Source organism: Pelophylax lessonae (assembly GCF_965119305.1).
Source record: "Pelophylax lessonae genome assembly, chromosome: 5".
Classification (NCBI taxonomy): domain Eukaryota; kingdom Metazoa; phylum Chordata; class Amphibia; order Anura; family Ranidae; genus Pelophylax; species Pelophylax lessonae.
The window spans coordinates 90,003,063-90,030,870 of NC_138772.1; the positions used below are offsets into that span (position 1 = coordinate 90,003,063).

The 27,808-nt window shown below is 42.6% G+C and overlaps 1 protein-coding gene across 9 annotated transcripts in view; it reads right to left on the bottom strand.

Moving 5' to 3' along the window:
- The window catches only part of PARD3 (par-3 family cell polarity regulator), a 901,610-nt gene that overhangs the window by 345,598 nt on the left and 528,204 nt on the right, over positions 1-27,808 (bottom strand). For 6 of the 9 annotated variants that reach the window (XM_082258264.1, XM_082258261.1, XM_082258263.1 and 3 more), the window contains 2 exons: positions 18,778-18,967; positions 2,856-3,013 (listed from right to left, as the gene is read on the bottom strand). In XM_082258264.1, the coding sequence (XP_082114390.1) occupies positions 2,856-3,013; positions 18,778-18,967 (348 nt within the window). The remainder of the gene's footprint in view (positions 1-2,855; positions 3,014-18,777; positions 18,968-27,808) is intronic. The other 3 variants (XM_082258262.1, XM_082258259.1, XM_082258257.1) reach the window with 1 other exon arrangement.

The window sequence follows — 27,808 nt, forward strand, 5'->3', positions numbered from 1 at the left end:
CCTCTGAGCCTTTGTATTCAGACAGTGAGAAGCCTTCCCCGCCATCAGAATACAGTGATCAGTGTTGCTGGTTATAGCCAGTTGCACTGATTGGGAAAAACACAGCAGGCTGGTTGTACACAAGTCAATCCATAATGCCCAGCCTGCCCATACAAGCATTGAAATTACGATCCATGTATGGCCACCTTAACCACTTAAGCCCCGGAAGATTTTACCCCCATTCCGACCAGGGGGTATTTTGCGATTCGGCACTGCGTGACTTTAACGGAGAATTGCGCGGTCGTGCGACGCTGTACCTAAACGAATTTGGCGTCCTTTTTTTCCCACAAACAGAGCTTTCTTTTGGCGGTATTTGATCACCTGTGCGATTTTTTGATCACGCGCTATAAACAAAAAAAGAGCGTCCATTTTGCACAAATAGCAATATTTTTCCCTTTTTTTTATATGAAATTCCCCCCAAAAAAAATGTAAAAATCAAAATTTTTTAAAATTTTCGGCCAATTTGTTTTATGCTACCTATGTTTGGTAAAAAAAAATCGCAAAAAGCGTATTTTGATTGGTTTGCGCAAAAGTTATTGTGTTTACTAACTAAGGGAAAGATTTTTGTCATTTTTGTTGTTTTTTTTTTTTTAACGCGTAATGGCGGCGATCTGCGATTTTTTTTGCAGTACTGCGACATTGCGGCGGACAGATCGGACCCTTGACTGACATTTTTGACACTTTTGGGGTTACCAGTGACATTTCTACAGTAATCAGTGCTATATATATGCACTGTTACTGTAAAAATACACTGGTAGTGAAGGGGTTAACTTTATTTGAGAGGGAGGGGCTGTGTGTGTCCCTAGGGGCGTGATTCTAACTGTGATTGGCTGGGGCTTCAGCTGTATGCAGACTGATCAACGGATCTACATAGTAGATCCAGATGATCAGCTCTCATACAGCGAGGAGAATGACAGGCAGCTTGTTTACACAAGCTGCCTGACATTCTCCCTCTCCCCCGCCGATCGCAGAGTGGCCGGCGGACATCGGGTCCGCCGGTCACACGCGCGGGGGGGTCCGTGACCACTCGGGAGCGGGAGCGCGCCTCCGGGGGCGCGCGCTCGCTCCCTAGACCCTCACAAGCTAGTGACGTAGCCCTACGTCACTTTGCCTGTGAGGGGCTGACCGCCGACGTAGATAGTCGTGCGGCGGTCGGCAAGTGGTTAAGCCTCTACGCCAGTCTTTAGTAGACTCCAGACTGTCAATATTATCCAGCTTTGAGGTCGAAGGGCTATGTAATATAATAAAGAGCTGCATTAAATATGGGCCTTATATAGGGCATTACCAAGCATCAGTAGTTTAGGTTAGTCAGAGAGAAGCAGAGACAGAATAGAAAACAAAATGTAACCTATCATCAGTATGGTTTTTCCGCAGTAAGCAAGAATTGTCTGCAGAGTGCCTCACATACCTTGTAATGTGGGCTATATCCAAATGGTCATCGCATGCAATAATTTTAGCTTAGGGAAACATTGGAAGATTAAGATGAATGGAGAAACATTCCACCTGGCTTCTGATGTATGCCCAACAAATGTAAATCAATGTCAAAATATAGTCATGAGTTTGACAGTATTGGAAACATGTAATCATTTTCAATAAAAATAATCAGAAAAGAAAAAAAAATTATAGACATCAAAAAGTTGAACTCGGGGCGACAATATCTTATTTAACTTTATCTCCTAATAGCCCCAAAGGATATAAATCCACTCTGAGCATCAAACGCCTTTGAAAACCCAGAAATTACCTTGTAAATGTAGCAGTGACATCCTCACTGTGCTGCACGCAGCATGCACATGGATCAAAGCTGTTGGCAGGACCCAGCAGCAAGTCCACCTATTGCAGGCTGCATGCAAGAACTAGAGGGGGAAATATACAAGACCAGTCCTGTACAAAAAGGGAGCAGCAATGACCTGATCTTTATTTAGTAAACTCCTGTACAGAGGCAAAGTGCAGAAGTTGTTTTAAACGGGATTACTGTGAAAATCTGGAAGAAATACACAAAGGATACCAAGAACATAAGATTAGGAATACACTTGCCTCTTGTTTAGACAATATTAGTTAAGGCCAGATTTTAACTTCAAAGAATGAAGAAAAAACAGGGCATTCTTGGGGCTACAAATGTGGTATTATGGAGCCTGCAATTCAGATGCTGCGGCTACGACTCAGTTCATCTGTTGTGCAGTGGGAAATGATGACCTTTGAATAAGTCCCAGTATCTGCTTATCAGAAGACACAGCAGACGTCATATGTTTGGCTAATGCTTGTACGACTGCCGAACTACCTCCGTCTGGCTGGGGCTGGCAGATCAGAAATAAAATGATATTTAAAGAATTAATTTATCTGAGTGAGAAAGGAAGGTGCTGAGCTCTTTTATCTATGAACTTGTCATGGGGAATAAATCCATATCTTATTTTATATACTGTAGATACAGAAGAACAGTCATAGCCAGCAGGCTGCAGGAAGGTAGCACCTCATAAAGCCATTCTGTAAGGCAGGATTGTGAACAGATAAACTACACAGTGATGATGGAAATACTACATTTCAGGAATTTTAATTAGTATTTTAAGGAATTATCTCACAGACAACTCCAACAGCTGTCATTAGATATTCATCTTTTTTCAGTGGAAATGGGTTTTTTAAGGATTAAAAATAAGCCATGATTACTACAAAAGAAGAACAGAAAGTGACTTTCTCTAGGTACATTTATTTGATAATGACACCAAAAAAAAAAAAATTCATATCGAATAGGCAGTGTGACTGATAGAAGAGATTTTCCACTAAAAAATAAAAATTAACCACAATATTTAAGAAATACACACATTTGTTACCTAAATCCATGCTTTTGGATTTTCTGGTTTTAACAAAGTCTAACTGACTGGCATCTCCAAACTGCTTAGTGCGCTTCTCTGACATGCTCTGGCGACCAAACCCCTCTCTCTGGAAGGACAGGGATGGATCCGCATCTGGACTCAAAGTGCTGCAAGAAATTTAAAATAGGATTTATAATCATTAATCAAGAAATAGTGTTTGTCAGTGCAAGTGTGTGTATTTCATAAGGCATTTGTTCTCCTACAAAGACACATTAGACACAATCAGGGATAAGTTCACCTTTTGGGAAAAAAATAATACATGCACATAAAAGCTCTTCAGCGCCCACACAGTTCATTGAGAACGACAAACCATTTGCTGCGGTGGCATACAGGACTTGGAGTTCTTTTATTCACAGTCTGCTGTGAATTAATAATGCTTGGGGAAGGGGGATAGAGGGAATGCTGGAGCTTGTTACACCCTACATATGGGTGTACTGTTTAACCACTTGCCTACCTGCCGCTGTAGTTTTACTACGGCAGGTCGGCCCTATTACGTGAAACGGTGTAACTCTATGTCATTTCATGTAAGATAGTGGGGGCGTGTACATGCACCGATTAGCCAGAGAGGGAGCCAATCAGCGGGTCGGGCAGACGCGATATCCGCCGGCCACCCGCGATCACTCCCCATAGTGACAGAACGCATGTAATCAAGGCAGATCGCTGTTCTCTCAAGAGATGAAAACAGGGATCCTGTGTTCCTCCTATTTAGGAACACAGGTCTCTGTGTTCATCCAGTGAGTCAATCCCCCACACAGTTAGAAAGAACTCCCTAGGAGCACATTTAACCCTTTGATCGCCCCGGGTGTTAACCTCTTCCCTACCAGTGTCAGTACAGTAACTGCATATTTTTAGCACTAATTACTGTAGTAAAGTCATTGGTCCCCTCAAAAGTGTCAGTTAGGTGTCGGATCTGTCCGCCGCAATGTTGCAGTCCCGCTAAAAATCACTGATTGCCGCCATTACTAGTAAAAAAAATAAGAATGACATAAATCTATCCCCTAGTTTGTAGAAGCAATACATTTTGCGCCAACCAATCAACATACACTTATTGGGATTTTTTTTACCAAAAATATGTGGCAGAATTTTTTTTATTGGGAATGTTTTATAGCAGAAAGTAAAATACACTGTTTTTTTTTTTTTTTTTTTAACAGAATTGTCGCTTTTTTTGTTTATAGCGCAAAAAAAAAAAAACAGAGGTGATCAAATACCTCCAAAACAAACTCTATTTGTGGGGAAAAAAGGGACATCAATTTTATTTAGGTACAGCGTCGCACAACCACGCAATTGTCAGTTAAAATAACGCAGTGCTGTATCGCAAAACATGGCCTGGTCCTTAAGTGGTTAACATGCTCCAAAAGATGCCCTTAACATTGCTGCTGGCTTCGATTAAAGACAGCACCAGCTTTATTAGCCAAAAAAGCCTCTTCTGTGTACATCATTGACCATGGTTTTATGGTCCTACAAAGTACAGCTCTACCTTTATTCCAAGGTTAAGCCTTACCAACCACCCTCTTGGCCAACAAAAGTGCCCATTTTAACCATACAAGTGCTAACACTACAAAGGGGCAAAGGGGGGATAGAAGGCTTAGCCTAAAGAGAATACATTGAATTCTAGAAGTTTGGGAACTTGAGCTAGAATTGAAGTAAATACAGGTTTTAAGGGGTGCACAGAAAAAGCCCTTGAGGCTGGCAAAAGTAATAGACTCTTCTGGTACATGGTTAAGGCAGATCTTTTAAAATGTAACTAAAGCCTACATTTTTTTTCTTTCATTTGGATAGAGTAAGGGAGGGTTATAATCCCTGTCTATTATTTTTATTTTTTTTTGCCATCTGTGTCCCATTGAGATTTCCCTTCACTTCCTGCCCCAAAGCCAAAACAGGAAGTCAGAGGAAATCCCTCATAAGTGAGGGAGTACAGGGATGTCACCAGAACTCCCCATTGGAAGATTTCCCCTCTTTTAGAGTTTTATTGTAAACCCAAAATTTGGCATTTTCTTAAACTTCCACTTTTGTTGATAACCGTAAACAGGGCAAATAGAGAGGGTGAATCTGTTTAATGAGGGCACTGACAGCCATAAAAACTGACAGGGGTTTTAATTCCTCTCCACTCTGTCCAAAACTTAAAAAAACTTTTACACTTTAAAAAGGTGAATTCACACATACTGCAGGTGATAAGAGTTTCACTGCATTGTAAAACAGCTGTCACCCCAAGAACACACAGGAAATAATTGTTACCAATTGTCCCATTCACACTGCAACACAGTCTAGGATGTGCTGTCATAAAATATTGACATGTTGCTTTCTATTGTAGCAAATAATGCCGAATTGCATGGCAATGTACGGCAATGCAACACGGTACATTGGCATGAATGAAGTATAAGTTTTGTGCACATCAAATAAAGTTTGTACAAAACAAAGAAAAAAAGGGAGCCATGCGGTGCATTGAATCGCACACCACGTTGCCCCTACTGCAGCTGGCAATGGAGAGCTGCTGGAGCAGTAAAGCACTCAGGCATTGTAGCATGAACACAGCCTGTAGGTTTACATTCAGTTTGACAGCTTTACTTTAAAGTAGGGATCAACCGATTATCGGCAAAGCCGATATATATTGAGGGCCGATATACAATTTCCCCCTATATATCGGAATCAACCACCAAGGTGCCTGATATTGTCGATATTTCGGGAAAGTGCTTGTACCGGATTGATGCCAGCAGCTAGAAGCATCACCCTGGTATCGGCGTCCATAGCCAACGGTCGGCTGTCTTGTAATGACAGCCGATGGCGGCTGAGAAGCCACTTGGCTGTCATTACAAGGCACGGGAGGGGACGTCCCCCCCCCTCCCACCGCCTTCCGCGGCTCTGGACGGGAGACCCGGGCAACCAGCCAGCACAGCCGCCGAAGACCCGATAAAAGCCGCATTCGGGTCTGATCGGGTCTCCATACAAAAATCCGGAAGTGATCATGTCATCATGACATCAATTCCAGGTACTAGCACCAGATTCAAAACATGACAGCATTTAAAACAGCTAAGCTTGGCATTTTGAATGCTTTTAAGTGCAGAGAAGGAGTTTGGGGTCTTTTAGATACCCAGATCACTCCAAAAGAGTACCGGTTAAAGAAGAAAAATAAAAAAATACATTTCTTTTTAAATGTACGAAAATATCGGCCCATATCAGCCGATACCGATATGCATTAACCAAAATATCGGTATCGGCAACGAAAAACCAATATCGGTCAATCACTACTTTGAAGTATATTTCCACTTTTACAGCTAAATTGGGATAACACCTCATTTATATTTGTTACATGTTCCCATTCACACAGGATAACTTAAATATTCAAAACTTGTTGCTTACATTTTAACTAAAAAATTCTACCTACTTTTCCATATTATATCTTATGTTAAGGAGGGGGCTGGACAGTTGTTTGCAGAGCATTATTAACTCTGTCTGTACTGTGCTGGCAGAGCATCATTGACAGTTGTAAACTAGATGTGCAAGACTCTGTCTTACAAAGGGTTCAAGCAGAACCCTCACATGCCACTGACATTTTCGGTTTGGCATCTTTCGGTTGCTGGGTTTTCACCCTCATGATTGGCTGCGCACAGGAGTCATTTGTTCTGACGCACTTGCACCTTGCTAAGAATGTATGCTGAGCTTGGCATGTACAGCTCAGTACCCATGCAACAGAAGATTTCAAATAGGCCGGTAAGTTTGTTTTATTGCAAAGGAAGATAAAAAGCATGTCTCTTCTCCAATAAATTTGCCTGCTCAAATGTTTTTTAACTAAAGGTTTACTTCTACTTTAGAGATCTCAAGTCTTGGGTAGTACATGTTTTTTTATGCACTTAAAAAAAAAAAACAATGTAAAAAAGCTGTCTCTACATCCGTCCCATAATTGCACACTATTCTGAACAATTCCAAAATGCCTATAGAGTCATAAGTTTAACACTGTTTCAAGCAACTAGAAAGTTAAGAAGTATTTTTTTGTAGAATTGTTTTTAGGTATGCTGTGTGAACATGTAATGGGTATTTCTCAAATCTGACAAATAGTTGAAATACACTTTAAACTGTAGCACATCTGTTACTTAACAAAGGATAAATAATATAAAGCAAATAAATCCAGGGTAGGAAATGTGAAAATGCTTAACTTAGGGTTTAAAAGGGCACCAAAAATTGAATTTAGCCACAGACATAACACACTTATTTAAAGTGTCATTCCAGAAGCGTTTGCAGAACAAACATTTCCAAATGTCCTGAAAGTCACCTTTCCCTCATGTATTAGTAAGCACTGTCATTAAGCTGCATCCCACCAGCACATTCATCCCTCTTCCGTCCAATTATTAAAATATTCATCAGGTTTTTACAGGCTCAAATCTACTCCCTAGGACCGATTTGGGAAGAGCTTTGCCACCCGGCGACCCTGCATATTATTAACATTCCTTATATTAATCCCTTCTTATTGCACTTTTTGTTTTCATAATATTTTCATGAAGGATTAGGGAGATAATGTCATGCTGGACGGCATACATTTCCCTCTGTGATTCAGAACAGCTGCCAGGCTTGTTTGTATAACCCTCGTATATCCATTGTGACTGCTCCAAGTTTCTGTCTCTGAGCATGAGGCTGTAGAGAACATACCGCTCCCCTCTGTCTGTCTACTTGGACCCCTGACTGCAGGAAATTGAACTGCATGGCTTTATTGTTAATGAATCTGCTTTTTAATGGCTGCTTTATAATGAGTGCACAATTTTGAATAAAGAAATCAGAAAGTCACATAGTCAGAACTCTGGCTGTGCCAGAAGATGATTCGCCATACCTCAATGGGTGATGGGCCTAAATATTATGACACAAGTAGCATGACCTTTAATCAGAATCCAATGACATTAGCTAAATACTCTGAATACACTTATAGTTTATTAAGAAAGAGCGACAGGTAAAAAGTACTTGCAAGCTTTCAAAAAAAAAAAAATGGCATTTCTAGGCAATTAAACAAAAAAAAAAAATCAGTGTGTTGTTAATACTAACTAGAAAGCTCCATATAGGTGCTAATTCCACTCATTAGAACATCATTTTTTATATTATATACAGTATATACAGTGCCTTGCGAAAATATTCGGCCCCCTTGAACTTTGCGACCTTTTGCCACATTTCAGGCTTCAAACAAAGAGATAAAACTGTAATTTTTTGTGAAGAATCAACAACAAGTGGGACACAATCATTAAGTGGAACGAAATTTAATGGATATTTCAAACTTTGTTAACAAATAAAAAACTGAAAAATTGGGCGTGCAAAATTATTCAGCCCTTTACTTTCAGTGCAGCAAACTCTCTCCAGAAGTTCAGTGAGGATCTCTGAATGATCCAATGTTGACCTAAATGACTAATGATGATAAATAAAATCCACCTGTGTGTAATCAAGTCTTCGTATAAATGCACCTGCACTGTGATAGTCTCAGAGGTCTGTTTAAAGTGCAGAGAGCATCATGAAGAACAAGGAACACACCAGGCAGGTCCGAGATACCGTTGGAGAAGTTTAAAGCCAGATTTGGATACAAAAAGATTTCCCAAGCTTTAAACATCCCAAGGAGCACTGTGCAAGCGATAATATTGAAATGGAAGGAGTATCAGACCACTGCAAATCTACGAAGACCTGGCCGTCCCTCTAAACTTTCAGCTCATACAAGGAGAAGACTGATCAGAGATGCAGCCAAGAGTTCCATGATCACTCTGGATGGACTGCAGAGATCTACAGCTGAGGTGGGATACTCTGTCCATAGGACAACAATCAGTCGTATACTGCACAAATCTGGCCTTTATGGAAGAGTGGCAAGAAGAAAGCCATTTCTTAAAGATATCCATAAAAAGTGTCTTTTAAAGTTTGCCACAAGTCACCTGGGAGACACGCCAAACGTGGAAGAAGGGGCTCTGGTCAGATGAAACCAAAATCGAAATTTTTGGCAACAATGCAAAACATTATGTTTGGTGTAAAAGCAACACAGCTTATCACCCTGAACACACCATCCCCACTGTCAAACATGGTGGTGGCAGCATCATGGTTTGGGCCTGCTTTTCTTCAGCAGGGACAGGGAAGATGGTTAAAATTGATGGGAAGATGGATGGAGCCAAATACAGGACCATTCTGGAAGAAAACCTGATGGAGTCTGCAAAAGACCTGAGACTGGGACGGAGATTGGTCTTCCAACAAGACAATGATCCAAAACAAAGCAAAATCTACAATGGAATGGTTCACAAATAAACATATCCAGGTGTTAGAATGGCCAAGTCAAACTCCAGACCTCAATCCAATCGAGACTCTGGAAAGAACTGAAAACTGCTGTTCACAAACGCTCTCCATCCAACCTCACTGAGCTCGGGCTGTTTTGCAAGGAGGAATGGGCAAACATTTCAGTCTCTCGATGTGCAAAACTGATAGAGACATACCCCAAGCGACTTACAGCTGTAATCGCAGCAAAAGGTGGCGCTACAAAGTATTAACTTAAGGGGGCTGAATAATTTTGCACGCCCAATTTTTCCGTTTTTTATTTGTTAAAAAAGTTTGAAATATCCAATAAATTCCGTTCCACTTCATGATTGTGTCCCACTTGTTGTCACAAAAAATTACAGTTTTATATCTTTATGTTTGAAGCCTGAAATGTGGCAAAAGGTCGCAAAGTTCAAGGGGGCCGAATACTTTCGCAAGGCACTGTGTGTATATATATATATATATATATATAATCCTTCCATGATCCCTTGGACTAGCTGAGATTAACAAAGCCCTAGGGCAGGGCTTAATCTTACTCGCTGAAATGAATGTCTTATCTTTTCCAGTTAGATCGAATGTTTTCTGGAAGGATACTGTGAGTGGAGTAGAGATGTAAATTATTTATTTTTGCAGGATCAACAATAAAAATAAATCGCAGAGTTTTGGATATACTGTACTCTGAAGACTGGGAATTTCTGGCCTTCAGAACTTCGGGTTGCGATGTTCAGGTTATTGGCAACCAAAATATTTGATAAAGTAAGAAGGTGTCGTCAGCACCGAGCTCAAAAACAAACAGCAGGAATGTGTTCACTGTATATCTTCTCATGTATTTCAGTGTTGAGTGTTCAGATTGCCAGTCCACTTGAAACTAATATTTCACATTTTGGAAAATGCTGGAAGGTTAACCACCCAAGAGTTTCTTTTAAGATGGTAAGATCTCTGCTTTATTGTTGCCAGGTCTGCAGATCTCCTTAGAGCAGAGGTCTCCAAACTTTCTAAAGAAAGGGCCGGTTTACTGTCCTTGAGTCTTTAGGGCGCCGGACTGTGCCCAGGGGGGGGTATACAATGTCTGATCTCTGGTATTAGGGGGAGAAATAGTTGGCATCAGTGGAAGGAATACTAACCCATTGTTGGTGTTGGCGGAAGGAATAATAATGCCTCTAGGGCCGGATAAAGGCAAGCAAAGAACCGCATACGGTCCCAAGGTGGTAGTTAGAATACCACTGTCCTAGAGCCATTATGAAGTCACTCCAATCTGCCTGCTGGGTTTTTAATGTATTCTGAAAAATACACCCAACTCTATAAAGAGGGCAGAAACATGAACTATGGCAAGGAAATCTCACTACCTTGAGGAAAAATCTTCACCAGTCTTAATCAAAGAGAACAATGTTGTCTGGCAACCTGCGGTTTCAACTCTTGGGGTTGACTTGCTAAAATTGGATAGTGCAAAATCTGGTGCAACTCGGCTTAGAAACCTATTAGCTTCCAGGTGTTTTTTTTTTCTCAAAGCTTAATTGAACAAGCTGAAGTTAGAAGCTCATTATTAGGCACTAAACCCATTCAAAATAGTTTGGCAGCCATGGAATAATATTTTCAGAAAAGGTCAGAAATGGCAACCCATATATATTCACTGTAGCTTTTCTTAAACAGCGATGTAGTAAGGACCTGTGTATATGGGCTATTCACATCAGATCTACCTTTTTCTCCATGCAATTCAATGGGTATGCTAAAGCAGCTTAGGAGGAAGTCAACAAGTCAAATGCACCTGTGCATGGCCTCAGAAGTGTCTCAAAGGCACTTGAAAGTATGCTGCATTTGCCCATTCAAAAAAATTTGGATTTTTGTACTTACCGTAAAATCCATTTCTCTGAGTTAAAAGGACAGCGCTCCACAAATCATAACTAGTGGGTTCTATTGCCGCCTCCAGGAGTAGGACTAGGCATAACAAAAAACACCTGGCTTTGCCCATGGGCCGTCCTCAGCTGGTATATACCCCCCTCTCTGCTGTAAGTAATAGGTTTAGTAGCAAGCAGTATGCTGTGTCGGTCGATGCACTCAGAGAAAAGGATTTTACGGTAAGTACAAAAAAAACATTTTCTCTTTTAATGACAGACACAGCACTCCATAAATCATAACTAGTAGGGCGTCCAAAAGCAGAGGCAAAAGGAAAATGAGGGGTGGGGAAAATAACCCAAGGCTAAACATAAGAGCCCTTAACCAGGACACAGGAGCCCTGTCTGAAAAATAATGGTTTAAAAGAAAAAAAACACCCCTCAAGAGGGAACAGCCTATCTTAAAAAGCAGCCTAAAAAAATTTGCGGCCAAAAGAAGCATCCGCAGATGCCAAAGTATCTACCTTACAGATTGTCGTGAAGGTATGCACGGACGACTAAGTGGCCGCCTTGCGAATCTGCGATATTTAGGCCTGATGACGGAAGGCCCAAGAAGCACTCAGCGCCCAAGTAGAGTGCGCCGTGACAGGGAAAGGTAAAACCTGACCTTAAAATGGAATAGGCCTGAGTCACCGTCTGTCTGATCCATCTGGAGATGGTGGACTAAGAAGAGGCCCTTTTCTTGGTTCATCCGTAACCACAAAAAGTGAGTCTGACCTCTGAAAGGACTTGGTAGGGGCCCGATGCACCAAAATTGCACGAATCACATCCAAAGAATGCAAGGCAAACTACTTGGGATGAGCCGACTTGGGACACAAGGAAGGCAACACAATGTCCTCATTCAAATGTAAGTCAGAGACAACTTTGGGCAGGAATGAGAGGACAGGGACGAAGAACCACTTTATCCCTATGAACCACTAAATAAGGACTGCAAAAGGATAATGCTGCTAATTCGGATACCCTGTGGGCCGATGTAATAGCCACCAAGAATGTCACCTTCTGGGATAACCTAGGCAAGGGAATCTCCCAAATATTCTCAAATGAAGGTTTCTGGAGAAACGAAAGTACTAAATTTAAATCCCATGGCGGCAAAAGAGACCGTACAGGTGGAGCCACATGTCTAACCCCCTGAATGAAGGTACAAGCTCAAGAGTGCGTGGCTAGGGGTCGCTGAAAGATTGCCAGGGCAGACACCTGGCCCTTGACGGTACTCAAGGCCAACTTCTGATCAACGCCCTGTTGAAAAAAGGTTAAGATCCGAGCCACAGAAAAGGATTGAGGATCAGCGCCAATCAAATTACACCAAGACAAATTACACCACGTACGATGGTATATCTTGCTGAAAGAGGACTGCCTCACCTTCACCATAGTAGGGATCACTGACCCAGACAGTCCTCCATACCTTTGAACCTGCCTTTCAATAGCGAAGTCATTAAAACCAGCGACTGTAAAGCAGGATGGTAGATCAGCCCGTGGGACAACTGGTCTTCTCTGAGAGGAATCCCCCAAGGAACGTTTATGACCACCAGACTGATTGGAAGATCCTCACTCTTGATTCCTCACAGGAACTGCGGAAGAAGCCTTAGCCGAGGATGATACTGGCCTTATCGTGGCCTGCGGCGTCTATCACAGGACCCCCGTGACCTCGTCACGAACTTGGGTATCCTTCTGTGGACCCAAACCTACTAAAGGCGCTGCATGTAAGACTGTGCAATCAGCACTGTCTTGAAGGTGGATACCACCAGACTCAGAACCTGTATGCAAAATGTGTGACAGCAGCTGGTGAATCAAGGCCTATGGTTCCTAAAGTTTGTGCAGAGGAAGGACCACCCTGGTCAGAAATAGAATCAGACCTAAGTAAATTCAGACATCACCTAAATCTTCACAGGAATTAAATCCGCACAAGACTAAGGACCTAAAAAACATGAAAAGGACAAGCTTTGTCCCCCTTTCCGAGTACCCCCAAAATAAACATTTTGCGGATCTCCTTGACGCTCAAAGAAGTCCCCGGGGTAAGAAACCAGCAAAGATGTCCCCCCATCCCAATAATGGGTGAGACCTTCACGCTGAAAGAGTCTTGTCTGCTGCTCTGGGAAACTAGCTCTAGGCTTACCCAACCAAAGTTGCTTGGAACCTCCTGGGGAAGATTTGAAAGATCCATTTCCCTCATTCTCAGTCAGAGAAGCACAACATTTTCTATGGGCGGAGAAGGGGGGCCCCCCCCCATCTGCGACAAGGCTCCTTCCCTTTCCTGGATCGTGGCAGGAAGGTACTCTTCACCCCCGTGATACTCTTAATGATGTCATCCAGGGTAGCCCCAAACAGGCGATCACCATGAAAGGGCAGATCAATGAGAACTGTCTTAGAGGCTTGGTCTGTGGACCAATTCTAAAGCCACAGCACGCGCCTAATCATCACTGCTAAAACAGAAAGTTTGGACAGCCTAGGAGCTGTAGCCAAAGCTGCATCACAAATAAACTGCAGCCCTGGACCAATTGGTCCCCTAAATCAACATAAGCAGCGGGGACCTGCTCACCTCCCAGGCCCTGGCGCTAAAGTTTGACCCATTCAGTTAGGGTCTGATACACCAGGGCTGAGGCAAATACTGGCCGCAATGCCGAACCAGCCATAGTAAACATGCTGAGTGCCACAGCCTCTGCTTTACTTTCAGCCAGGTCCTTAAAGGACGGGGATTCCTCTACTGGGATCATGGTTTCTTTTTGTAACCTGAAAACAGGAGGGTCCACCACTGGTAAACTAGTTCACTTTTTTTAAAAGGGACTCCTCAAAAGGGTAACATACAGCAAAACTTTTGGGGACAACAAAGGGTAATTTTGGTTGTTCCCATTAAAAATCTGTCAAAATAAGGCACATAAGGAAACCCCTCTGGAGTACGAGGTGATTTATGCATACCAAATGACACAGCCACGTCCATGGCTACATCAGCCACATCGTACATTTTTAACCACTTCTATACAGGGCACTTTCACCCCCTTCCTGCCCAATCCAATTTTCAGTTTTTAGCGCTGTTGCATTTTGAATGACAATTGCGCGGTCATGCAACACTGTACCTAACCAAATTTGTCATTTTTTCCCCACAAATAGAGCTTTCTTTTGTTGGTATTTGATCACCGCAAGTTTTTTTTCTATTTTGCTAAACAAATAAAAATAGACCGAAAAGTTTGAAAAAAAAAAAAAAAGTTTTTTTAGGTTATAACATTTTGTAAAGTTTTTTCCTGCACTGATGAGTACTGATGAGGCCGCACTGACAGGCACTGATGATGAGGCACTAATATGCAACACTGATGGGTACTGATAGGCGGTACTGATATGTGGTACTGATAGGTAGCACTGATATGCAGCATTAATGGGCACTCATAGGTGGCACTGATAAGTGGCACTGATGGGTGGCACTGGTGGGCAATACTGATAGATGGCAATGATGGGCACTGGTAGGCGACACTGATAGATGTAATGGACAGAACTGATGATGAGGGCACTGACAGGCTCTCTGAGCACTGATTGGCATCCCTGGTGGCATAGATGGGCATCCCTGGTGGCAATGGGAGGGCAATCCCTGGTGGCTCTTTACCGGGATCGGAGATGCGGTGTGTCAACAAGGCACCACTGATCGCCGCTCTGCGCGCCCCCGGGGTCGCGCAGAGTGGCCTGTCCTGCTGGACGTCACATGATGCCCTGTCGCGATAGAGCAACCACTTTGCGGTCGTCATTTTGCTATATGACGGGCGGGAAGTGGTTAAGGTCTCACGCACTGCAGTGGTAAGTGCGTCTACCAGCGCTTTTTAATTCGCTGCTGCGACCATGGAGGAATCATCCTCACTATCGGATGGATCTGGGGATGTGCTATTAAGTCCCCCTGGACAGGCCATGTTTACGGCAGGATCAGGCTCAGAATCAGATGAGAAAGCCTGAGAGGGGATGCTTCCTTCTGGGCCTTTGCCCACATGCCACTTCCACCCGGGACACTAAGGACTGCAGGTCAGTGCAATCATGGGAAGCTGGGGTTCCGAGGGACCTACTACCCCTATGAGGGGGTCAATGGGGGGGAGATGTGACCCTGAGGCTCCATAAGGAAAGAAAGACCTTGCAGCACAAAAACGATCTTTTGGCACTACTAAAGGATTCCCTCAAGGCTCAGGTTACCTATCAGCAGAAAGAGATAACAGGGACCCTCAAAGACTCACCCTTGCGACCAGAGGAGTGCCAAGAATTTGAACCCAGCATTATCATGGACGCTATCCCTGTTCATATGTCCTGGTCTCTGCATGGGGACCCCCCTGCACTATACCCACACTGCAAACAGGGCATGCACCTAGGGGTCTCCTACACTGGGACCCCTCCAGACTACCAGGGTAGGACACACTATCCCAAGACCTTTACAGAGTAGGGATAGCGGGGGGGGGGGGAACCCCAGGGGTCTCTGCTGCATTCTCTGCCCTGGGACCCCCACCAGACCAGACAGGGAGGAATGGGAGTGGGGGGGGGGGCAGTCCAGCTCAGTGAGGGATTTAAGGATGGAAGGAGGGAACCTGCAAGCAGGTCCGATCATCCCTGGAGGTTACCCTCATCCACCCCAAAGAAAACCACCAAAAAGGGGAGGGGGGGGACTGCACTTACCCTTCCATGGTGCGGGTAATGCTCCAGACAACTCCTCGCAACTGAAGTAGGGGATCTGTTAGCCAAGGGATAGCTGCAACTCAGACAAAAACATGGTCGTATGTGACCCTGCGAGATATTTAACTCGCAGGCCAGCTTCGTCTATGAGGCTATGTCGGGGTCGACCTAGCTCGTAGCTGCGGTCTGCACACGCTCGCTGGTTGGGCTGGGGGGGCCACTAGATCTAGATTATCCAGCCCATCACCCAGCCCAGCAGTTGATTGTAGATCTCCTGAGAGAAAACAAAGATGTAAAGAAGGAGAAAATTGCTAGGACCAGAGATCCAAGCCGGGAGCCTAGGTCCTTACTCCTGACTAGACAGATTAAAACCGATTACCTAGAGTAGCGAGGGGGGTAATATACCAGCTGAGGACGGCCCATGGACGTAGCCAGGTGTTTTTTTTTTTGTTCTGCCTAGTCCTACTCCTGGAGGGGGCAGAGTCCTACACTTGGAGCGCTGTGTCCGTCGATGAACGAAAGAGAAATTCCCTTTCCCAAACTGCAAGTGGTATGACCCCAAACATTGAACAGTACATAGGAAAGGAGAAAATGAAAAAGAAAAGAAAAAAAAATGTGCATTGGAACAGAATTCCCAATGAGTAAGGGATTGTTATGCTACCATCCTAGAAGTGCCAAGTTATGTCAAAGCACGTAAACATGTGGCAGCTGTAATGGCTAGCTCCCTTCCACAACAGCGTCTCAGAATAGCTGAGACGAGCTGTACAGAAAAGGTGCTCTGCTTCGCTCTTTCCCTGGCAATCTCGCTGATGCTCTGAAAGTGTGCTCAAGAGAAGGACCAACTGCAGAAGCGGCATATAATAATTCTCACTGCTTGTGCTAATTATCACTACAGCCTTAGGAGGTGGCTCCACTGAGAGCTTTATTTTGCTTATTGATGTACATAATTACAAGGCTTGCAAATTAATGCACAATTCCCCAATTAGGAAGAGAGGCTGAAGTCTTCAGACTGTTTAATAATTATCAAATTCCAGGTGACTATCAACTCTGGGTTTCACTGTGTGATGAAAATAATGCAAACCTTCCAGGTAGTGTGGCACAGTAACAAAACAATTGACTGTATCCCAAATATATTAGCAGGTATCAGTTTTGACTGTTTTCTCAAACTGAATGAATGCATTTGAAAAACAACTGGCACAGAAGTCACAGGACAGCAACAGAACTACAAATTGTATGAAAAATTGTTGGTATCAGAGAGAATTTACATACTTTCTCTTCCAGAGGACCGTGAAGATAAAAATTATGAGCTATTAATCCTGATATTTTCAAGGTCAGAGGTTGTTGCTTTGAACCTGGATTTACTACGACTTAAGTCACTCACGTGGAACAAGTATGCAGAGTGTTCAGTCTGAAAGTCCAAGCTTCTTATAGCGTTCCTAAAGTTTTTAGTGCTTTAATAGATATTGTCTTTTCTACCAAAAGACAACAGAAGCCACTGCTATCCTTGTCCCTAAATAGTTCCAATTCCCTCCTAAATGTCCAGGACTATGGCTCCCGATAAGTAAAGCTGTTATCACCTCCTGCCATTGCTGTACGTTCATACTAAAAATAGCTAGTTTCCTTGCTGATGCTTTGGTTTCAACACTCACGGTCACTGAAATATACCAAGTATAGTGATTAGGAATTTGTTGAATGTCTGTTTTGGGTCAGTAACTCAAAAGGATTAAAAGGCTAGACATAGGCCAGCAAACAGCACTTTCAGATGGTGGTCAGTGACTACTTCTCTATGACAGGTGCACTTTAACACCATAGCAACACTAAAAGCATACCTCTCAACTTTCTGAGATGGGAATGAGGAAAACCTATTAGCAAACGTATGAAGGCTTAGGACACACCCCTGCCACATCCTCTTAAAAAAAGAACTGTACAAAAAAAAAAATATGATTGGTTAAACCCAAAAGTGCTTTTACCACTACTATTCCTTTAAATTGGCTTTTGGAATTTACAAAGGCAGCAAGTTAGAAATTGGATAAAAGGTTTAGCACTGTAAAATACTTTTTAATAGATAAGTAGTGCATTTTATATAAAACTTTATAGATCAGACCAAAAAGAGGGACAAATGAGGTGGAGATATGGACAGAGGGACCTTGTACCGAATACGGGACAGTCCGTCTAAATCAGGGACAGTTGGGAACTATTCTAAATTGGGCGAAGGAGCATGATGGGCCTTTTCTTCCCCATACGTGAAATAAAAGATAACCCCCATTGGGACTTCGTAGGCAGTCGAGGACAAGGTGTAATTGAGTTAAATGTTACACACGCACACATTTTCTCTGCCATTGTGATGTTATTGATATGGATATAATATCTATGCTAAAATAAATATTGTACTGATATTTATATTTTATCTTATAGATTTATACTGGGTTCAAACGTATTCCCTGAAGAAGGATTTTCTGAAACATGTTGGTATTAGTGATAATATGGGATTGATTTCCCCTATGTGTTCACTTTTTGAACCAGTATTACATTTGTACCTAAGCACATGAACTGTCATATTGTTTTTATATGATGTTCATTATGTTTTTTATCGTTTGTTAAATAAATACAATTTTTAATCAATTACACCTTCTCCTTGACTGCCTACAAAGTCCCACCGGGGGTTATCTTTGTTTTCACATACCTAACTAGGGGTGTGGCAGTCAGTCCTATTGGACCCTCCACACACAAACTCTTTATAGTATTTTTTGTTTTCTTCCCCATAGAGCAAGGCAAGCTGAGTCTAGTTTGTTGCCCAACTTTCCATATTGTGCACAAATTTCCTTTTAGTATGACGTAACAGAGTAAACATTTGGATACCAGAACCAGCATTAATTAACAGCCTACAATCTCCCCATATTCTCATAACTGGATTATATTAGGTGGTTTGTAGGGGCTAGTACAGTGAAAATAGAAACCCAGATATTAGGGTTTTGTCTGGAGCGCTTTTAAATGAGTCGGCGTTTAAGCAGAATCGGCTTCAGGGTTAACCTAAACTATAAAAAAAAAAGGCTGACCTTACAAAGAAATACAATCCTTACCTCTCTGTGGATTCACTAGTAACATTTTTTGACCAGGCTCCTGCTGAATCTGTAACACATCCAACATCATCGTGCGAGCTGGAAGACGAATGGTCGGATAGCTGGGAAGGCATTGCTGGGGATCTGTCATCTTCGATGATCACAGTGTCATCCTGAGGCATGTTCACTGTTGGGGAAAGTTGATATTTACCTGCAGAAAGCAGAAAACAGCATTACATGACAGAAAGCTTGACTAAGCAATTCCAGCAGCGGCACAACACTCCCTCCCCAAGTACTGTTCAGTGTCTTTGGAGCCCTTAGACTTGAGTTTATTAAGCAAGAAAAACAGCAGGCATATATTTATCTACTGTGTGCGACTTGTACAAATTATACCAGCTGGGAATAAGAAAAGGTGAGCAATACACATGGCTTACAAGTGTTCCTAGTCCGTGCTTTCAAAACCTGTGGCTAAAAAGTGAATTTTCAGTTATAGATGAGGTCAAAAATGTATACATCTACTTCAATTTAGTAACCTACTCAAAGCATAAACCTATCTGTAGCAGGGAGTCTATGTGACTGACATCATTCTGCAAATGTAAACAAAGCGTTCAAATATTCCCGCAACCCACCTTTCTCAGAACGAACAGATTTTACCTGTATTGCCATCTGCAGATTAAATTTGTTATCAAAGGAGCAACTAAAAAAAAGGGTCTGAATGTGTCCTGATAACAGCTTCTTGTAATCTCTAGCATAATAATACTCAGAAGGGGAAGGCATAGGAAGAGAAGCTAGTTGGCCATCCACATAGCAGGATGATGAATAATTTCAAGGCCAAGTTGTTATATAGAATCTATCTACATACAGTAGAAATTCTGAATGAGCCCTCTACACACTACTCTGCGCCATTTCTAGCAAACTGCACATAAACAGGGATTTTTAGGTCACATACAGTGCAATACATGCAACTGTGTCACAGTAATTATTTTCTGGCCAGTCCCTACTCTGCAAAATGCAAATGATCCAGTGGATTTAGTGCCTTCATGGGACAGATAAGACACAATCACTCTGAAACCATTTCTTTATTATTATTATTATACAGGATTTATATAGCGCCAACAGTTTGCGCAGCGCTTTACAGTGCGAGGGAAGACAATACAGTTACAATACAGTTCAAAACAGGCGGAACTAGAGGGCCCTGCTCGTTAGAGCTTCCAATCTAGAAGGGAGGGTCAAGTGAAACAAAAAAGCAATAACCGTGGGGGACGGGTTGATGGAGAAAAATGAGGTACATTTGTTAGGGGTTGGTAGGATAGGCTTCTCTGAAAAGGAGGGTTTTCAGAGATCGCCTAAAAGCGAATAGAGTGGGAGATAATTGGACAGATGAGGGTAAGGAGTTCCATAGGATTGGAGAGGCTCTGGAAAAGTCCTGGAGGCAAGCATGGGAGGAGGTGATGAGGGAGCTAGAGAGCAGGAGGTTTTGAGAGGAACAAAGAGAGCGATTAGGTTGGTATTTTGAGATGAGGCTGGTGATGTAGCTAGGGGCTAAGCTGTGGATTGCTTTGTAAGATGTTGTAAGTATTTTGAATTTAATTCGTTAGGTGAGCGGAAGCCAGTGGAGAGCTTGACAGAGAGGAGCAGCGGACACTGAGCAATTGGTGAGGTGGATGAGTCTGGCGGCAGCATTCATGATGGATTGAAGGGGGGATAGCCTGTTTAGAGGTAAGCCAATGAGAAGGGAATTGCAGTAGTCTAGGCGCGAGATGACCAGGGAGTGAACTAGGAGTTTTGTTGTGTCTGGTTAGAAAGGGGCGTATTTTGGAGATGTTGCAGAGGCTGAGGCGGCAAGATTTGGACAGCAATTTTGGACAGCAATTGGATGTGGGGTTTGAAGGAGAGTTCAGAGTCCAGGACAACACCTAAGACCTTGGCATGCGGGGATGGGCTGATAGTAATGCCATTGATATTGACGGAGAAATCAGGGGAAGGGGCACGTGGTGGAGGAAAAATTTCTTTAGAAAGTATTAATGGGTAACTTTACACCAAACTGATATTTAGGTTACAGATGGACTGTGCTCAGGATGACTCGCATACTGGCTTTATAGTATATTGAGATCTTGCGTTTGTAGCTCCTGGCTTTGTTTCTGCCCTCTGGAAGTTGTCTAATCATTTATTGTGCCTCCACCAAATAGAATAAATAAAAAAATCATAGGGTGGTAGGGACCCTCTCAAAGGGCAATTATAATCGTGCAGAGGTGCACAAGAGCTGAGGTGGCACCTTTAGAGGTATAATAACTATTGGAGAGATTAACTTCTCCTTATCTATCAAAAACTGAAATATCAGTTTGGGGGGTTGGTTTCTCTTACCCCTGCATGTCAGAATGAGCACTGGTACACAAGTTTACACCTCAGGTCCCAGAGGTGACGGTGAAGCCATTTAATGGCATCCTCGGTCCAGTAGGAATGTTTAATGATCATCTTGGTTATCATGCAGTGTAAATTACCACCTACAATCAGTACACAATATTGGAAGGATACTAACTGCTGCATTGTAGTATTGGCTGTAAAGCTAAAAGGTTTATTATAACATTGCTCTGAAGTTTTTAGCAGCTTGTATTACATCAATTTGTTACCATACTTGGTGGACATTTAGTCTTGCAGCACCAGAATAGTGCTTTGGCTGCTCCATCGATTACTGAACCTGATTTGCTAATTGGCACAGCATAGGCATCTCTAAGATAATATAATCATAAACCTAAGTATAATTTTTTAACTAAGATGTTGGATATCAATTAAATCCATGTCAAAAGATCTTTTGAATGTATACGTCTGCACAGCATCTGAAGTTCCAACTACTTAGGGATCGCAGGTTTAGGAAGCTAGGAGAATGTCTCTAATTTAATGGGATAGCTGGAAGCACTGGCACACATACTCACAATTTAAATGTGCTAAGTGGTTGGAGGTTTGCCTAATATAGAGTAGTGAATTTGGATGTGTTGTTGACATTAAATAAAAACCATGGAAAAACCCTAGTGCATGCCATCTCATGAGGCTTCTGTGCAGTCAGTGTAAACTAAATTAAGATCCACATACATGGATCAGTCATCTTACAGTGTTACAGAACAAAGCAATTCATTATGTGATGTTCCAATTTTCACCATTAAATTCCTTCATCCCAGCATAGCCCTTTGAGCATCCACATAGGAGACTTGATAAATACCCATTTATGTAATAATATTGCAAGGTAGCACAATCAGACCTATGATCAAGACTTTTTTTTTTTCACTCTTCATGCGCATGCTTAAAGCGGAGTTCCAGCCACAAAATTATGCCTGTAGATTTTATGGCATCCACTTCCCTATCCTTACCTGAGCAATAATTGGATATTCCCGGCCTTTTTTTTTTTTTTAATTACCTTATTAGAGAGCATAATATACTCACCTTACCATCCACTTCCTCCTTCCTCGGCCGCATGGCCCGCGCCGTCACTTCCTGTCCCGCAGTGCGTCCTGGGAGCTCTTACTCGTGGCTCCCAGGATGCAATGGGCAGTGACGAAGGCGGCCGGCCGCTCCTCTCATCGCGTGATTTCCAAACAGGAAATGACGCAATGTTAGGCGGAGAACAGTGCGGACGCTGCCGTCCCTAAGGAAACAAACACTATGCCGATCGCATAGTACTGGGCATGCGCAAGATTTCGCGCTGGATTCACTGGCCTTCGCCCACTACAACCAGGAAGCAGGGCAGACATTTCCCCACAACGGACTCGGCGATCCAGGACAAAGATGGCGGTGCTCACAATAATTTTTATAGAGTAAGATTTCATGCTTGCAAACATATTATTACAATGTATGAAACAGGATTAGCGGATGTATAGAGGTCGAAGAGTCACTGTTTGGGGGACATTAAAAAAAAAATAAAAAAATTCTGTGGCCGGAACTCCGCTTTAAGCTTTATGTTTATGATAATCCATGGAGACACTGATCTCTCCTGTTCATCTAGATCCAAATCAATAGTTTATTCTAGCAAAGCTGGTTTTTCTGTAACCTTGCCATGAGTAACTGTGTTTACCTGTGCATTAGCAGTAAGTTCGCTTGAATGTATCACATTCCGCATTCAGCGGGCATACTGCCCACTGAACGCAACAGGAGTGATAGTTCTTGCCACGGGCATTTAGAATAGAATAATGACAAGTGAAAAACCCAATCCACAGCTTTTGCATCTAAAGGGACAGTTGGGAGGCACATAAAATGCAATACAACTTGGCGCTTTTAGCACGCCCCCAACCGCAAAGCCAAACTCTTACTCAACGACCCATGAAGAAGTTCATGCACACAAAATGCGCTGGAAGGAGCCTGACACACTGACATCATGCCACCGCATTTGAGTCTCAAAGCGGCAGCCATCTTCCTATTCCCTGTATAGAAGGAGCTGCCGAGATGTGTCTGATCGCTATGGCCAGGATCAGGAAGGAAGTCTTATACGAGGCTGATTTTCTGGTGAGTGCATAGTGGTGGTGGAATCAGTGCACTTGTGGATATACATTTGGCATCATCATCGCACTAGGAAGAAGTTTCAGTTATAATTATATTGCAAGCATTCTTCTTTTGGACACTTGAATATATAAATATTTTATATTTATGATAGACTTTGCACCCCTGGCATTTTATTCATTTATTATATGGACTCCTTTTGCACTGTTGCACTATTTTAAGCATTTTGGTATAATTTTGCACTGTCGTATGTATACAGGATTGTTACTATATACACTGTCAGACATATATACAGTATATATACACACACAAACTCACACACACTATCTCACAAAAGTGAGTACACCCCCTTACATTTTATCATATCTTTTCATGTGACATCGCTGAAGAAATTACACTTTGCTACAATGTAAAGTAGTGAGTGAACAGCTTGTATAACAGTGTAAATTTGCTGTCCCCTCAAGATAACTCAACACACAGCCATTAATGTCTAAACTGCTGGCAACCAAAGTGAGTACACCACTAAGTAAAAATGTCCAAAATGGGCCCAATTAGCCATATTCCCTCCCCGGTGTCATGTGACTTACAAGGTCTCCAGTGTGAATGGAGAGCAGGTGTGTTAAATTTAGTGTTATCACTCTCACTTTCTCATACTGGTCACTGGAAGTTCAACATGGCACCTCATTATTTATTATTATTATTATACAGGATTTATATAGCGCCAACAGTTTGCGCAGCGCTTTACAATGTGAGGGAAGACAATACAGCTACAATACAATTCAAAAGAGGAGGAACTAGAGGGCCCTGCTTGTTAGAGCTTACAATCTACCTCATAGGAAAGAACTCTCTGAAGATCTAAAAAAAGAATTGTTGCTCTTCATAAAGATGGCCTAGGCTATAAGAAGATTGCCAAGACCCTGAAACTGAGCTGCAGGACAGTACACATGCTCAGCATCATATTCAAAGGTTATCTTTGGGAAATAGATGTATGCTGCCAGAATTGCTGCAGAGGTTGAAGGGGTGGGGGTGGGGGTCAGCCTGTCAGTGCACAGACCATACGCCGCACGATGCATCAAATTGGTCTGCACGGCTGTCGTCCCAGAAGGAAGCCTCTTCTAAAGATGATGCACAAGAAAGGCTGAAGACAAGCAGACTAAGGACATGGATTACTGGAACAATGTCCTGTGGTCTGATGAGACCCAGATAAACGTATTTGGTTCAGATGGTGTCAAGCGTGTGTGGCGGCAACCAGGTGAGGAGTACAAAGACAAGTGTGTCTTGCCTACAGTCAAGCATTTTGCTGTAATGTTCGCAGCAATACCTCCAATGCGGTTTGAACACCGTTTACATATGCTTGCACAACTTACGTTTGTGTTCACGTCTGTGCGCGAGCACGGAGAGATGGGGCGCTTTAATTTATTTTATTTTTTTTTCCTATTGATTTTACTTTATTTTTAAACTGTCCTTTTATTTTATTTATCACTTTTATTTCTATTACAAGTTATGTCAACATCCCTTGTAATAGAAATAAGGATGAACGGTACTCTGAGGGATCTGGGGTCAAAAAGACCCCAAATCTCTAATTTATAAAAAAAAAAAGTATGACTAAAGACATAACTTTTTTGGGGGTTTTGGATAGAGTGGAGAGGGGTTAGAAGATCTGTCCATTTTTATTGCGGTCTGTGCCCCTAATAGGAGATCCACTGTCTCTATCGGTCATATTAACCATTATCATTGAAAGTGAAAGTAAAAGAAAATACCAAAATTTTGGGTTGTCCCCAGAAAAGTAATATAGGGGAAATCTTCCAATGGGAACACTAGTTCTGGTGACCTGAGGGTCCCCAAGGAGTTCCCTTAATTTTCAGGGATTTCCTTTTTGGCTATGAGACAGGAAGCGAAAGGAAATATTTGTAATGGGACACAGGTTATACCCTCCCTTTCTCTATCCAAAATGAAGAAAAAAGAAGTTCTACTTAAACTTTTGCTTTAAAATGTTTATTACCCTATTTCCTTATATCAGTGCTTGTGTTGTCTAAACTGCCCCTCTGGAAACTGTAAAAAAAAAAAGAAAAAAAAAAAAAAAAAAAACCTGGCTGATCCTGCCACTTCCTGTGTCCCCCTCTATGTGCGGACCACAATAATCATGGCTGCTTAGCCCTGACTACAATGGTCTGCCAGGGTGCCTTCGTCACCCGCTGTGTCTCCTCTCTGCTCTCCCCGTTCTCTCCCTCTCCCCCTTCCCCTCCCTGTCAGCTTGCGAGTCTGTCTCTCCGCACCCCCCCCCCCCCCACTGCTCTCTTTTAGGCTCCCATTGTGCACTGTATCAGAGTTTGTAAGAAACAAAGCCTCTAAATACCTTTTTGTGAAGCAGCGTGAGGCCTTGACTCCCGGCTGCTCTAATACTTCAATCCAGGGCTACAGTGAGAAGGGCCTAGCAAACAGCTCGGTGGTCATGTGACTCCTGGCTGACGTCAGAGGGAGAGCTCGGCTCCCCTTGCTGTAGCCCTGGATAGTAGTAGCAGAGCGGCTGGGTGTCACATTACTGGCCTGAAGGTATTTAGATGCTTTTCTTCTTACAAACACTTATACTGTGCAGGATGGGAGCTTGAAAGAGAGGGGCTGGCAGCAAGGCATAATTTAGGGTTACAAACCCTTAAAAAAAAAAAAAAATGATATATATAAACAAAAAAATACTTCCCCATTTTCATAGTGTATATATATATATATATATATATATATATATATATATATATATATATATATATATATATAATGGCCCAGGAACCAGAAGTGATGTCAGACATTACTCTGATCCTCCAGGGGCAGAGAGACGAGTGGCAGCCATCTTGGCCTCACTCTTCTCTATACCCAGCTACCGCTAGCATCAGATCCCTCCCGGGCTTTACGGTGGGTCAGGTAAGCCCGGAAAGCAACGGGGGGGCACCCCTCCCACTGCTTCTAAAAGGGATCTTGCAGTGAATCCGGCCTGCAGAACCACTTTTATTGGAAAGAGAATCAACCATAGTTAAAAAATAATACCAGGGCTATAGCAGCTAGCTGCTGCCATAAAAACAGTATTTTACGTCAAATAAAATGACATATTTTTACTACAGGCCAGTCGTCAAGGGGTTAAATTGCACATGTGAATATAAGGCAGCACATTGGCTAAGAGGCTAGAATTTCCACCTGGCAGCACTAGGGGTCATCAGTTTGAACCCCAATCATGACACTACCTGCCTGGAGTTTGCAAATTCGTCCTGTGCCTGTGTGGATCCTGTCTATATTGGCCCTAGTAGGTGTATGTATGAATGTGAGTTTAGGGACCATAGAGTGAAAGCTCTTTGAGGGCAGGGACAGATTTGAATGGATAATCTATATTGTAAAGCACTGCATAAATTGACGGAGCTATAAAAGTACCTGAATTAAATAAAAAGACAGAAAAAACTGAATGTCAGCATTTTAAAGTAAAATGTGTAGAAGCAAGCCAGCATTGTGGGAATACAGAACAGTGAGTGTTAAAGTAATATTAAAAAGGTAAACCTTTTTTATTTTTTAAACAACAAAAGGTTTTTACTTACCTGCTCTGTGCAATGGTTTTGCACAGACCAGCCCCAATCCTCAACTTCTCGGGTCTCCCGCCAGTGCTCCTGGTTTCTCCACTTCTCTAAGTGCCCCCATAACAAGCTTCTTGCTAAGGGGGCACTCATGCATGCTCGCTGCCATGCTCTGTGTCCCCATGGGACACACAGAAAGAGGTCCGTCCCTTCCCCACTGGGTGTGACTAAGAGAAGTGGAAGCTAATGGCTCAGCCAATGACGGCTTCCCTCATGCACATCGCTAGATTGCGATTAGGCTCAGGTAAGTATGTGGGGGTTGCAGGGGAAGCTGCATAGGTAAAAACCTTCAGCCTTTAGAACTATTAAAAAAAAAAAAGTGAAAAGTTATATCAGATTACTATAAAGTCCAACTCCAAGCACACAGGTGAACACATAGTTGCCACACCAAAGCAACACAATTTTAAAGCTGATCTTGAGGCACAAAAACTTTTTTTCCTAATATATTCCTAAATAACCCCAGATCCACTTTGTGTGCATAAAAAACATTTACACACCCAATCATCATCATGTATATGTAGCAATGACATCATTATTATGCTACATACAGCCTGTGCAGAGAGCGGAGCTATGTTAGGCACCGAACTGGTCCACTACAGGAGGGGTGGATACAAAACCAGTCACCCTGACCAAGAAGAGAAAGCAGCAATGAGCGGTCCTTATTACAGGAAACTCCTACACAGAGGAAAAGTTTCACACTGGACTATTGCACAGATCAGGAAGAAATACACGAAGCACGCCAACGTTTGCTTATCCTAAATTTGAGCTTTAAATATCTTTAGTAAACTTATTAAAAGACCTGCTGGATAGTGAATTATGGTAAAATATGTAAAACAAAAACAGCTTTATTCACAAATCATGCCTAATGCATCATGTGACTGTATAGCCCATTTCATCAGATCCTGCTGAATTCTCCAAGATGCATTTGTTTCATCATGGGAAGGCTGCCT